Source organism: Dermacentor variabilis, chromosome 1, assembly GCF_050947875.1.
Source record: "Dermacentor variabilis isolate Ectoservices chromosome 1, ASM5094787v1, whole genome shotgun sequence".
Taxonomy (NCBI): domain Eukaryota; kingdom Metazoa; phylum Arthropoda; class Arachnida; order Ixodida; family Ixodidae; genus Dermacentor; species Dermacentor variabilis.
Genome location: NC_134568.1, coordinates 119,325,501 through 119,340,565, shown reverse-complemented (window position 1 = coordinate 119,340,565; position 15,065 = coordinate 119,325,501). Strand labels below are relative to the sequence as shown.

Below are 15,065 nucleotides of genomic sequence, written 5' to 3'. Positions count from 1 at the left end.
GTTGAAACGTATTTATTAAAGCATATTATCCTTTCCTCTTGACCAACGTCATCAAGGGTTTGACGTGGCTGGAGCAGTCCTTACAGGCCTTACAGTTGGGCCACGATGCCCGTGTCACCAAGGTACGCAAGGAATGCAGATCCGCTTGCGCTGAATGTTGTCTCCAACGGGTTGCGTCAACTCTTGAAATATGGATGGCCGTAAGGCGAGCGGCATCTTTCATATATGCGTGGATCGCGCTGTTGCAGAGACCCAGACAGATCCACACTAGATAATTAGTGTGGGCCGGCGCCAGGCTGTGGCATCTTGTGCATCGCCCGCTAGGCTGACATGAGCCATTCAACAGGTCAGCCAGTTATGCTGTCGTCGGCGAAGACGCTAATAGACGCGTCCGCATTCTGGCGTGCAGGTGCGGATAATAGAGCCAAGCGTGCGGGTGTGAGGGTAGTGTCTATGCTCACGCTCCTTAGGCATGTTGTTGCCAAAAGCCCGTCCGTGCGGGATAGTATTCTTGTCCTCCGGGACGAGGGCACGCTGGGCCGCTTTCCAGTGCACTGTGCGTACAAGCGTGGCTTCTTCGTGGTCGTATTCGTTGTCCGGATCATCAGCAGAGGTTGTTGTTGGATTATTCGAACCAGGATCAGAGCCTTGTCCGGGGATAGACCCTATAACCTCCCGCGCAGCCACATGAGCCCGTTCATCGTCCTGAGTGTTGGCGTGGTCGGGTATCCATTGTAGGGTGACTTTGACTCCGCTTTTCTAGAGCTCTCGTGTTTTGGTGTGAATACGTCCACCCATGCGACTACAAGAGTAGTACGACCCACAGGCGTGGACAGCATCTTGAGAGTCCGAATATATGTGAATAAACTTGGTCTCGCGGTCTGCATTTTCTGCGGCCGCGGTCACGGCCGATAAATTGGCGCGGAATTCAGCTTCACGCTAGGTGACGTAGTTGCTAATTGCAGAGTAGAGAACGTATAGTATCCGTTTGGCGGCGGTACAGGCGATGCCTACTTTGTCGCTCTACGCTGCAGCGTCCGCGTATGTAATAGATGGAGATAGCGGTGTCGTGATCTTCAATGTCTACCTCATGCCGCGCCGCTGCCGCTCTTATTCGGGCGACATTGTTTTGGCCATGTTACGTGGTACTAGCTAGTGTCTCACAAGGTCGGCCATCTCCTATGGGTGAACATCTTGGCTTGGTTGCCTCGAGGGGTAATAACTGCTAAGCTATGTGAGCTTCCCCGCATTTTCCCAGTATGTTTACCTGCGCCTCACCTTACGTAGCAAGGTCTGTGTAGGTGGGCAGGCCTGTTAGAGTACGTAGCGCTTGCATGTTCAGTCGTTGGAGCGTGAGATTTCCCTTAGTGAGGCACTGGTATGTCGTACCATACAGAACCTTTGACACGAGAACTCCGTCCACGAGTGCACACCACATCCTATCATCGGCGCCCCGTGATTTGGACGTAACTTGCCTAACAAAGTGAAAAGTCTCTGTCCATTCGCGGCACATGTCTCGCGCCCACGTTGTGGTATTGCCGTCTTTGTCGATGGGACGGTTCGAGCGAGGCACACGGCGAATGTATTTCCCGCTTTGAAACGCAATTGCAGCCGTTCCCGACAAATGCTCTTGGATTATTTTTCGTATTACAACTGCACTATAGGAAACGCTGCGGCAGCGAACAAACCATTAAATGTCCGATAATCGGCTTTTTCTTTTCTGACAGTGCATGCGTTCTTACACGCGGGCAATAAATTATATTCACCCAACTATTATCACCGTTTCTACGCGGACTCAAAGAGCGCTATCACTGTGTCAGCGCTTCGTTCAGTCTGCTCCTTCTTTCCCTCTGAGTCCAGTCTTCGCGCTGCTTTTTTAGAGCGCAACTCTTAAGGCCAGAATACATGGAGCGAACTTTCACGACGAAGTTCGGGCGGCAGAAAACCTGCCACGCCTCGACGCCGTATGTTCGTCGGGCTGCGCTACATGGAGCGAAGACACGGCGGCCGCCGCCGGTGAGTCGCTGCATTGTTATCGGTGTGGCTAGGCAGTTTAATTCGCGCTAAACCACTACTTCAAATATTGACGAGGCAAATGCGCTGTAGTGAAACACATGAAAAAAAAAGAACCTTAAAGACAACTATTATCGCTTTTGAATTGCGGAACACTAACAACGCGTAAAATTTTATTTAGAAATGATTTCTAATGTTTTTTATGTGTTTGAGACATTCATGTGCCGATGTAGTTTAAAGAAAGCGGCGATGCTATGCGTTGTGGCAACACTGGGCGGGTAAACAACTTTCGCCTTTCTAACTCCGCGGCTCTGTTCTGTGGCTCAACGCGCGCGCGGCCGAAGCAAGCAGACCCGAAAATAGCGCACGTGAGCTTGTCTAACCATGGCTGTTATTAACTTATTAACCGCCTTGGATGCCATGAATACGAAAAGCGGGAGACCGGCGTGAACGATAGAGCGGGATCGGGATACACGGACAAGCGGGGAAGCCTAGCCGGAAGTCGGGGCGGATAGTGAGACCTGATTGGCTCGCTTTGGGGCGCCGCTCGTTTGCCGCTTCCGGTATCGTCGCCGCCCGACGAACTTTTCTGCGCCAGCTGGATCAGCGGCGAACGACGTTTTCTTCGCCGCCGCGCGTCGCGCGAACGCCGCCGGGCGACGAACGCCGACTATTCGTCACATATTCGCTCCATGTATTCTGGCCTTTAGGCGCCCGTTCCTGCGGCGAGCGTAGGCGTTGCCCTCGTAACTGAGCGAACGAACACAGCGAAGGGTGAAAGCGAACGCGGAGCGTAGCGGAAGATGAAAGACGGCGATAGCGAAGAGAGCGCGAGGAGGAAAGCGGAGCAAGAAGTTGCAGCTAGCGGTACCATGAGGCGGAAAGCGGAGCAGGAGTGCATGGCGAAAGCGTGAGAATAAAAGCGTAGTGCAGCTACCCTATTATATACACTATAGTGCCGCGCAAGGCGGGCTTTCAGAATCACAACCGATTTTATTGTGATGATTAGAAAAGTTACAAGATGTTAATATACAGAGGGAGGTCCCGAAGTCAAAGACTGCAATGGGACCTCCTTTGCAAACTAAACGTAATAAAACACAGATTACAGCAGTTTCAACAAATCGTTAACAAGGAAGAATTACAGGGTTTAGTATGAAAAGCATAATTGAAGAGTTAAATGTGCATAAATAAGTCATATAAAAAGCACTGTAACATAATCTTGTTGACCACTAATAAATTAACAGCGTAAATGACATGACGCACACAGCATAATCTGCGAACTCGTATATATCTGCATGGCAAGAACATCAAACACAAACCTAATGGTATAACAATGCAAATGAAATGAAGACACCTTGAAAGAATGGTTGTGATTATGAACTAAGCATCAGTATTCGACAGAATGTATTCTTTTAGCTATTTCTTGAATTCGTGAATTTGTTGGGTTGATAATTTTAAGTGTTTCAGAATGTGTTCCAGAATGCGATAGATGAAAAATGGATGCTCTGCTTGCCATATAATTAGTATGTACTTTTGGTAAAATGAAGTTCCTATTTATTGTAAACCTGGTAATATTATTATTTATTAGAGAAGGTTGTGGTATCACGCTATCGCGTAGTGTGTAATTAATTTGACGGAACAAAAAGGTACCGAAGTTATATTTAACGAGTTTGACTGAAAGAATGTGATTAGTTTGTAAAAGATATGAGGCGTTGTGGTTCTATGGGCTGAATGGTAATTATCATAACAGCCTGATTCTGTAGGATTTAAAATGAGTTTAAATGGGTTACGTAAGTGTTTCGCCAAAAAGTAACGCAGTAGTTAATGTAGGAATGAATAAATGAAAAGTATAAGGTGTGGGGTTCTCCTCCGTGCTCTTGGGACAAAGGAACGACAACACAGTAGTGCAAACAATCACAAGGGCATTTATTGCACCTTTCATAGATCAATGCCTGCCAGCCGAGTTGCTATCCACAAAACATGCCGATGGGCGCGCGACAAATCTAGAAGTCCGACTTACCGCGACCTGATAGCGAGCGAATATGTTCGCCCCATGCTGGATCCCAACGCCTGGTCGTTCGCGCGTACTGTCACGCGAACGGTGTCCAAGGCGGCCACGCGAGACGGTCTCGCAGAAGCATGGGTCGGCGCACGCGCAGCACGGCACGTCCGTCCCGCTTGCTTCCCGAACCCAGAGAGAGCGCCTTGTCTTCCGGCGCCCGAGTAGCCCCGCCTGTCGGCGGCGTTAGCAGCGCAACACTCGCGCCATCTCTCGCACCGCGCCCCAACCACATCGACCGCCGCGGGCATCACGCAGGCCACGCGGCGAAGCCGCACTACAGGAGGCGCGCTATGCGGGAAAAACATCAGGGGACGCGCGAGAGTCGCGCATCCTCACGAAGCATAGCAATATTGGATGGTTAAACATGTTTCGTGCCTTTGGAAGTACCCTGATCTCGTAGGTAATGTTCTGTTTTAGTTTTGTTATTTCTTCAATAATTTTAAGATTTCTGTCTACTTCTATACCAAGATAATTACAGGAAAGACTTGCATGGATAGGATTGGCGCAATGAAAAATAGGAGGAATGGAGTGAAGTGTTCGTTGGTGGGAAGCGAATACAACAAATTTTGTTTTCGACAGGTTTATCTGTAGCCGGTTAGTATGACACCACTCCAGCAGGCTGTGTAAATCGCCACTAAGGTTAGATACTAAAGTTTTAAGACATTTATCGGAGTTAATTATAGTAGTACCATCTGCATAAAGCATACATTTCGAAGAAGAGAGGCAGTGCGGCAGATCATTGGCATATAATAAAAATAAAAGCGGACGCAACAAAAAACCCTGGAGCACGCCAGTATTAGTGAACATGGTTTTAGAATGAACGCCCTGAAATAGCTACTACCTGCATTCTGTCTGTTAAGTAGTTTTGTAGTAACAAAAGTGCTGGGCAGGTAATTCTAATGATTCAAGCTTATGAAATAAGATGAGATGATTTTTCTCAAACGCTTTGCTTAAATCTACAAATACTGAAGCTGCATAATTGCCTTCATCGATAGCGATCTTTAGTTGATCAGTTAGCGCAACAAGAGCAAGTTCGGTCGAGTAACCCGGGCGAAAGCCGTATTGGAATGGTGAAAGAATGTCAAATTTTGTGAGGTAATTAGTTAAGCATTCTTTTATAAGCTTTTTCAATTACCTTGCTAAATAAAAGGTAGTACACAGACGGGGCGATAATCGGAGAATAAAGAGCGGTCACCTTTTTTAAAAAGTGGGGTGATCTGGCTTTGTTTAAGTTCCCGTGGGAAACTGCCTGATTTAACCATGATTATAACGACAGAAAGCTGAGCTAGTTGGTAAGGATTCATTATGCAAAAAAGAGGTGAGGCGTGCAGACAGGACGCAAGAGAAGAGAAGTGGACAACACGAACGCCGACTATCAACTGAAGGGAGCACTGAGGCGAAAAAGAAAGAAGACACAAAACTCATCTGCGCAAGCTCAGGAATGGTAACACCAAGTGTCAGTCAGGTACACGTGCCGGTCTACGTGAGAGATAACTGTTAAGGTACTTAATCTCTTCCTTATGTAAAGTAATCGAAGGCTGACTCACGCACGCACTTCCACCATTATAGATATGCCGTGCCTCTACCATAAGACGCGTATCTTCATTCTTATGCCTGTACAATATCGCGCATTCAGAGTTAGCCAGAGTTAGATGGCCACATTCCAAAACTTTCCTTTCGTACCATGTTTTTTTTAGCTTTTTTCAATGTGGCATCAAGCTGGTTAGAAAACTTCTTGTACCGAATCGCTAAGTTCTTGTTAAATGGTAGTCGCTTGGTTTTCTTGTAAAGATTATCCTTTTTGCGCACAAAAGATAGGAGCTTATCTGTTATCCATGGATTCTGAGGCGACGCGAATTCCTTTCTGCATTTGACTTGATGGGTATATGATGACCAAAACAGGACTTAAGCATAGAGATAAACGGTGCAAATGCTTTTTGGGGATCATTTGTAGAAAAGATAGGGGACCAGTCAAGATTCGACAAGGCTTCAAGGAATGATTGTTCGTCTAGTGTAAACTTCGTGTACGTGATTTGTTCGGAGCCATGAGTATAGTGAAAGTTTAAAAATATAGGATAGTGTCAGTTATGTCGGTCATTAGAACACCTGCATCTGGTGGATATGCCAAATTTGATAATGCACGGTCAATTAATGTACCTACGGGGTGGTTAGCATATCGTGTCGGTATCTTAATTAAACATTCATAACCAAATCTGTTAAAACAATCAGAATAATGTGAAGCATTAGTTGACGTGCTGTCAGCGATGTTAATTTTGATGTCGTCTATAATTATTACATTTCTGTTTTCATTTGCTAGCATTCCCATAACATTATGGAGAGCAGCACATAAATATATTGCTGATGAAGAGGGTGAACGATATATGCAACCAATTATTAGGTCTTTCTTATCTATGTTGAGGAAGTCATATTTAAGTTCAATCCAAACGTCTTCACAATTATAGTTGCGTTAAGCACAAGATCGTTGCTTCGGTTGTTTGCAATATCAGAATAGATATATAGTGCTGCGTCGCCATGGCTGCTGAACGGACGATTGGAGTATTCAGCAACAAAATTAGAAAAACAGAAAAGGTGTTTATCGTGGTCACTCAACCAAGTTTCAGATACTCCGATAACTGAAAATGGGAAGGTGAACGCAGACAGGAGAAAAGAAAATTCCTCGAGGCACTTGCGCAGACTGCACGCATTCAAATACAAAGCAGATCGTTGAAGATTTGAACGAATATTGTTTAACTGGTTAGCTATGAGATAGGACGAAATTGTGAGATTTGCCTAGGTGACAGGCGCGCCGCAATGGTGGATTAATTATTACTGAAAGGTCGGATTCAGTTGCGATGCGAAAGACGCGGCTTTCATTTGTTTTGTGAGCGGGACGAGATGGCGCCAGAGTAGCGCGCGTCGTCTGTATGGAAGCAAAGCGCTGCATGAGCGAAGGTCTGTCTGCGGTGGCTTCTGTGAATCGCGCCCATGCGTCCCGCGCACCGCCTCATTTCGCTCCGTTTGCAACGTGCCGCACGAGACAGATTGCCCGCGCCAGCCAATATATCGCGAAATGAAAACACGTATACAGCTGCACTCAAATTTCGCATTATGGGAAGTATCGTAATCGTCGCTGAATTATATTTCCAGAATAAACCATTCACCAGCAAATAGCCCATAAACACAATCCTGGGGCGAGATCGGAGGTCGTTCTTTGGAGAACGCGTTCAGTTTCACCGCGCGCGACTGGCCTAGGCCGCGCCGGTGCCCTCAGCCATGGGGCGCGGCCACGTTTTTGGCGACGTCAAAATGACGGCAGGCTCGAGCCTGTCATTGTGAAACTGAGCACGTCGTCTGCTAGGAGCAGAACGCGACGAGAGGTGTTCAGTTCGAGCGGTCAGGCGCTCGCTACGAGACCGATTTCGCATGGCACGTCTGGTGGATTGGATTGGATCCAAACGGCGGCTGTGGCTATGGAATCGCACGTTCGGATCCAATCCATAGTCTAATTCGAGAAAATGGCGCTTGGAATGGGAGCTTCGGTTGTTGGGTTGTTGCGTTGGCGTTGTTCGAGGAGGAAGCAGAGCGGTTGGACGTGCGAAAAGCGTTTGAAGAGGTGGCAGAAAGCGAATTCCGGCGTCTCTTTCGTTTCTCGAAACGAACAGTGCGTTAGTTGTGCGACGAACTCGACCCCATAATGGGGTTCCAGTGAGTTAGTGAGTTAGTGGAATGTTGTTGTTGCCTCTTGAAAAGTGCGCCACTGTTCTCGCCTTTTTTTTTTTACGCTGTACGCTACGCCACCTATTGACCACGCAGAGAAACTAATAGTTATAAATTGCAGCAGTCGTAGGCATTACCAGAGTCCTTCCATGGAAGGATTCTGGTACTTTTTTATTTGAAAGTACTGCAGGCTTTGATGGCCCTCGCCGGAATGGTTACAAAGGTAAAACAATAGCAATCATGAACAAAAATGAATAGTTTTAACTTTGGTTATAAAAAATTTCACAGTATTACAACAAACAACACTGTTAGGTAAGTCGTTCCAGTAAGAGATAGTGGAGGGAAACAGGGAATATTTACGTATATTAACGCTGCTTGGAAGTTGGCGAACTACCTTACTTCATGGTTAGTTATTGATGAGTGTAAAAACGGATCTAGTAAGTAACGTGACCATGGGATTTTGAAGTGGCCATGATACAAAAGGTAAATGAATTTAAGTTTTGAGATTAGTCTTCGTTGTGCCAGTGGTTCTAAATGTGCTTTCGATAATAGTTCAGAGACACTGGATTGCCTTGAATAATCAGAGTATATGATTCTGATTGCCAGTTTTTGTATGCGCTCTGCTTTATCAATGAGGTGTACTTGATAAGGGCTCCAGATTAAATCAGCATATTCAAATGATGGTCTCATAAGTGTTTTGTAGGCGGTTAATTTCACGTGCGGCGGAGTATTGCACAGCTTCCTTACTAAGAAGGACAGTTTACATTCAGCGGTCTGACATATGGAGGAGATGTGAGGTTTCCAGTTAAGGTTCGACGTGATATTAAGGCCCAAGTATTTTACCTGATTGAATTTGACGAGTGCGGTGTCTCCTAGAGTATACATGAAATGAAGTGGATTTTTCTTTTTAGTAAATGTGATGCATTTTTTTTTTCAACGCATTAAGTCTCATGCCCCATGTGTCGCACCATGAACGGATGGATTGAATGAATTGTTTAGTTCTATTTGGTGTCCTATACGTGCAACTGTGTATACTACACAATCATCGGCGAAAAGCCGCATTTGGACCATTCCATGAGCATTGAACTGGAAATCATTGACGTACATGAGGAATAAAATAGGAGCAAGAACGGACCCTTGCGGAACCCCTGAGTAAATTTCAAGTTGCTGCGAGACACGTTTATCTATGGCCACACTTTGTTTTCGATTTAATAGAAAGCTGCAAAACCATGAAATTATTTTGCTGTCAGTACCAAAGGCTGGGAGTTTTGTAATTAAATCTTGATGCAGGACAACGTCAAACGCCTTGGAAAAATCTAAGAATACTGCGTCTATTTGGCCTCCATCGTTTATTGCATTAGATATTTCGCCCGTTAGCTCAGCGAGTTGGGTTACGGTTGATAGACCTGATCTAAATCCGTTTTGTCGGCTGTAAAGCAGATTGATACTTTCTAAATGGGATATTATGGCCTTGAAAATTATGCGTTCCAACAGTTTGCAACAAACGTACACTTGTTAGTGACACAGGGCGGTAGTTATATAATTCTAATTTCGAACCTGGTTTGGGAATTGGAATGATCTCAGCATATTGCGCCAATCTTGTGGTAACGTCGCTGTTTCAAGGGAGGTGATAAATATTTTGTGCAGGTATTTGGGTACCCATTTGGCATAACGGTTTAGAAATGAATTAGCAATGTTGTCAAGGCCGGGGACTTCTTCAAATCCAATTTTCCTAAAAGAGAAACGATGCCTACTTCGCTTACAGTTAACTCTGGCATGGACACTATTAGCGGATACGGTTCTAGTTGGGCGTTAGAGGAATGTTTCGTGAAAACAGATTGGAAAAAAGTGTGAAATGCCTTCGCAATACCTTCCGGTTCGGAAATAATGGTATCTGAAATATTTATTTGTGGGATGGCTTCGTGTTTATTAGCCAAATATAGCCAGAATTTCTGAGGGTTCTGCGCCATGAACGAAGGACTCTGGTATTACTATCCGAGAACGTGTTTGAGCTTGAGAAAAGAAATACATTTATTATATAAATATTTTATTCGTTAGGGGGCGAGAAACATTTCGTTTTGTAGTATATTGTCTGCAAGCAGACGAAAAACGAGGTATGTAAGCTTTCGGTAAGTTCGCGTTTGCCGATTGGCTGCTCTCTCCCTCCCGTTCTCAGAAAGTTTGCGGACTACCCACTTTATGACGTTGCAGCAACTGCACTAAAGCTGTTTCGAACAAACAACTCCAATCGCGTCCCTGCAGGCTACTTTGATTGTCTGTGTTATCAGTCGTGACGCATATTGATTATGTTACCGTATTCTAAAAAAGAAAAAAAATGTGCGACAGAGATGTTCTATGTTTGTTTTTTAAAAGTAATTTACAAAAAGCTATACGTTTCCCTTGGGAATCAACAATTGGGCGCCAGGGAGTAAGAATTATCGATAAGGCATGTTCGTGTTCCACTAAGCAGGTTGAAGCAAAGACGTCTAGTAAGACAGTTTTGTTTGCTGGAAGGAATTGGCAACATACTCTCAACCAGTGATTTAGCTCCTCGTATGAACAGCCGTATTCTCGAATGATCACTTTACGGGGTACTTTCACTTTTGTGTGACGCTGCATCCCTGTTGACAAAGCAGTTCATGAACTGGGACGTATCATTGAAGAGGGCAGCCGCCCAGAGACACGTGCTCATTACGAATGAAATATTTTGTGAATTCGGCCACGCTTGTTCGCCTTTGCTACCCACGGCCACATGTACCCGTGCACATCCACTATGTTTATCTGGTCCCAGCTTCTGCTAATTTCGAGTAACTGATCCGAGGCCAACAGGCGACCACAGTTGTTTGACATATCGGCTGTCGCTGCATCACGTTCGCAGGCATGGTTTCGGCCCTGGACGAGTCCGTGGGCCTGGTGTTTGAGGCCCTGGCGAAGAAGGGCATGCTGAGCAACACTTTGGTGGCCTTCAGTTCGGACAACGGTGCCGACGTGGCGGGTCCAAACGCCAACTACGGGCAATCGTGGCCGCTGCGGGGCCAGAAGTACAGCCCCTGGGAAGGAGGCGTGCGCGCGCCGGCCCTCCTCTGGAGCCATGCGCTCGGTCCCAAGGTCCGAGCCGGCGGCGACTACGAGCAGCTGTTCCACATTGCCGACTGGCTGCCCACTCTGTATCAGCTGGCGGGTCAGTGAACGTATGCCTAAAAGAAAATTAATAATTTATCAAACAGTTTTGATGCTCACCGATGCTATGACTAAGCGTCCAGATCAGTGAAGATTGTCTCGAGCACCGTAGTTTTAATGAAAACAGTCTTCTTTAAAAGAACCGTATGGGGGCTTTGCGCGCGCTGAAGAACGTCGCTATACCTATGGACGTTTGACAATCTGAATATGTCCACCAACTAGCGGATCTGTGGTATCTCAATCTTTAAGGTGCGTGTTGCATCGTTCTTGTTAACTCGCCAAGCGCTCCCGTGTATACGTCTGAACCCTTGCGTTTCATTCCTGCCTGTTGTCGCCGATAATGCTCATGCACAGCATGCTCTAGACAAATGGTCTACAAAGAGGCGCTCACGCGTTGCTCAGGAGGCGATCTGGCAGACCTAGGCGACATCGACGGAGTCAGCCACGCGGACGCGCTGGTGGGTGACGCAAGTCCGCTGCCGCCACCGCGCACGGAACTGGTGGTGAACATCGACCCGATTGACAACTACTCGGCCATCATCGACGGCCGCTTCAAGCTCGTAAAGGGCGTCGCGGAAGGGGGAGAGTACGATCAGTGGTACCCGATAGTGGGCAACGTCGACTGGAACTCGACCAAGCCCCTGGAACAGTGCAAGGCGTCACCTGTGGCTCGGGTGCTGAGGAGCTTGGGCTTGGAACCCGCGTGCGGCCCGTTGGGCGGCGCCACTCCCATCAACTGCGGCGTCCGGGACTCCGCAAAGATGTGCCGGCCCACTGTGGCGCCTTGCCTGTTCGACCTGGACGAGGACCCGTGCGAGTATAATGACGTCGCCGCCGAGCATCCCCAGGTAAGGCGTTCAGATACCGACCGTTCCCATGCGTGCGTGATGGGCACAGGAAGTTATAAAACATCACATCTAGGGCATTTGCATGAACACGACAAAAGCATGGTGAAGTCGATCACTTGGAAATGTACATGCAAGCGTCGATCTGATCTGTGGTTCGCAGCAGGCATCTTCTTTTCAGTTTTCGTGACAAGTCCATAAATTTCTCCCTGGAGCAATATACGGTGTCAGAGTAATTTTGAACACCCTTACCACACGTACAAGGACTTCATACTCCAACTAAAGAAAAACTGTTTCTTCGAATACGAGAATTCATGTTATAGAGGTCAATGGACGCAAAAACTGTAGATTGAACTAGATATTTTCATTTACTGTTGAAGCTTTGTACTTTCTGGTGGGTTACAGCAGCAGCATGCATGTGTTTCTTTGAAGCTTTACGCTAGTGTGTTGTTCTTTGTATTTCTTTTTCTGAACAGTTGGTGAAGAACCTTCTCTCTACGCTGAGACGCTACAAGGATGCGTCCACGCCTCCCGCAAACCTTCCACAAGATCCTTTGTCAGACCCAGGACTTTACGACAACGTTTGGATTCCCTGGCGAGATAAGCTGCCGTGATATGATTGAAAGGAGCGGCCGCGCTTCACTTTTCAAATTCCTTTTTCGGCGTCGTCGCTCGTGACCGAAGTGGCCTCTTTTTTTTATTTATTATTATTATTATTATTATTATTATTATTATTATTATTATTATTATTTTGCGCGCGCGAGGCATACACACTGCTTCAGCACGGAGACCGAGCGTTCCTTAAGCAGTCGCACGTCATTGGAACTTTGACGACGCCGAGTAGAGGTTACGGACGGCGTTGCATCCATGGACAAATCATTTCGTACTTTTGTTTTTAGTTTAGAAGGAGTCATTGTCGCTGTATTTAAAAACGGACAGGACGCAATAGCGAATGATTCGCAACCAATCTCCGACGCTATCAATTGGATTTCGATATAATATTTGCGTCTACCGGTATGTCCGTGTCAGTGGACATGCCCTTAATCATACCACGAAATCTGACCATATTCGCGATATGATTGTAAAGGCTCTCATAGTGACGTATTCTGTTACCATATTTCCAGATATGATGTAGCAGAAGTGATAATAAATTGCAATCACTTTGTGATGAACTCTTTATCTCGTGTTTTTAAATGCGCGCTTAAGTTTTCAGCGAGCCGATTTGAGGAATTTATTGTTAGTATTCCACCTAAATTTAAATACCATGGTTCGTATCCACAGAACAGTTTGTTCTCTATAGAGGCTCAGACATACTAAGCCGGTCAATCCTAATAGCGAATATATTATCAGCAAAGGCGGCCGACAGTGACAAACAGTTCTTACGAAAAAAAGTAAGGAAATGTAAGGACTCGATCTTTGCTTAAATAAGCGAGCAGACGGTGACTGAAAGCGAATGAAACCATACCATGACAATGTTATAGTTTTTAAAGCGAAATAAGGAATGAAGACACAAAAATGAAGCGGGCCACACGCCCACGATCTTAGCATGTCACTGGCGGAGCTTCACCCATATGACTACAGCAGTGGCTGAATTCCCCCATATTTTGATTGTTGTTTGTGTGAATCCGTAATTTCCAAACCTCCCTTGCTGATCACGGCGGCCAACGCGGAACATTCTCTCCCACGCTGCTTCGTTCCTCAGTAAAGCAGCGTCTGATATATATTTGTTGCACATTCACCACAGAGGTTAAGTGTCTTCCTTATTTATATTCAATAAACGTTTTTTCTCTCTACCACACGCCTGCAGCATGCATCCTCACTAGTACTATTTTCTTTATCCAGTTAGCCCGCTTTTCTTGATTATCGAGCTTTAAAAATAGCGGGCACAAGCTACTTATAGCGTACGCAAGAATATAGAGTTTTAGAATAGGGGGCCCAATAGTTTGGGGCCCCAAAGAGCTTTGCGGGTGTTAGCGTTGGGGCACGCAGGAGTGGAGTTTAGAATAGGGCTTTGTTACCATAGCTTTGCGTTTGCGGATAGCGTCTTGCGCTGACAGCGCCACTACGGCGTCAAAGAAAAGCTATTAGAAACAATTAAATAAAATATACTATATTATGATAGGAATAGTAATTTTGACTTGCGTGTATTCGCGTTCAATTACAATTTAGAGGTTATTCTGTAAGCAGCAAACAATTAGTTGCGCTTAGTTTTGAGCGAACCAACTTTACTTGCCTTCACCAGCCAAGCTTAGCCGTGTTAGGCCTACGAGCCATAAAATCCACAATCGAATTCGGAATCAGCGGCGTCTAATGAATCAATCTTCATAACACACGCTAGTTAAGAGAAAGCGATAAGCGCAGTCACTTCTCCTAGCTTGCGGACTTCACGCTTTACCACGAATCGAACCCAGTTTGGTGCTAGGTTAGAGCCGTCGCTTGGATGGGTGCCGCCATGTTTGCTGACGCAAAGCTATGGTGGCTAGAGGGGGAGGTGTCAGCATCGGCTGGGCTGCGCCGTGTACGGCGGTGCGGCATTTTTTCATGACAGCGACAGGTGGCGCGCTCGTCGTCTCCGAGATGCCTAGCGTGATGTGTTTGAGCAATCTCTCCGGCTCCAAGCGCGCGTCGTGAAGTCTGTGGTGAAGTTAGCTTCGCCTTCCCCGCTTTTGTTTGTTTGTCATAAGAAGTTCTGAGTAACCTTCTTGACCCACGCCACTGGAAAAATTTGGTCGGTATGCAGATTAAGCTGGATGATCTCCTGGATGTTGGCCACCTAAATGAAGTTCACGAGATGGTAAAGCATTGTGATGCGATGCCAGATCATCGTGAAATGGTGGGACCAAATAGCGACTCTCGCATACCCTACTACGTTAGCGGGTATGTTACCAGGAAAATGCTAATGAGAACAAAGTGCGAATAGTGTTCACTAGCTGTTGCTTCAAGCAGAAGACTCGCGCTTGCTTCCGGAAGAGTCGTGCGTTACCAACCACATGGATAGAGGTGGCCTACTTTACCCATCTCAGGCACTAACAGACTTGGTTGCTGCGATAGAAGATGCCTTCACGCATTGTTTCAGCTTTAACAAGTTGAAGGCTGACAGCATCATGGGCCTTATTTCCTGCCTGTCAATAAATAAGCTGGATATGGTTGGCTGTGCGCAGCATAGCGTAGAAATCACCAACCAAGTGATACGGCTTTTTGTCATCACGAGGTTGCACGTCCTTGTCGCAGGAGAGAACGCATCGAAG

At 46.3% G+C, this 15,065-nt stretch overlaps 1 protein-coding gene across 1 annotated transcript in view; it reads left to right on the top strand.

Annotated features, from left to right (window-relative positions):
• The window catches only part of LOC142583780 (arylsulfatase B-like), an 85,944-nt gene extending 72,334 nt beyond the window's left edge, over positions 1-13,610 (top strand). The window contains exons 7-9 of the mRNA XM_075694239.1: positions 10,671-10,973; positions 11,375-11,820; positions 12,294-13,610. Coding sequence (XP_075550354.1) covers positions 10,671-10,973; positions 11,375-11,820; positions 12,294-12,431 — 887 coding nt within the window. The 3' untranslated portion in view covers positions 12,432-13,610. The remainder of the gene's footprint in view (positions 1-10,670; positions 10,974-11,374; positions 11,821-12,293) is intronic.
• Positions 13,611-15,065: the final 1,455 nt, after the last annotated feature.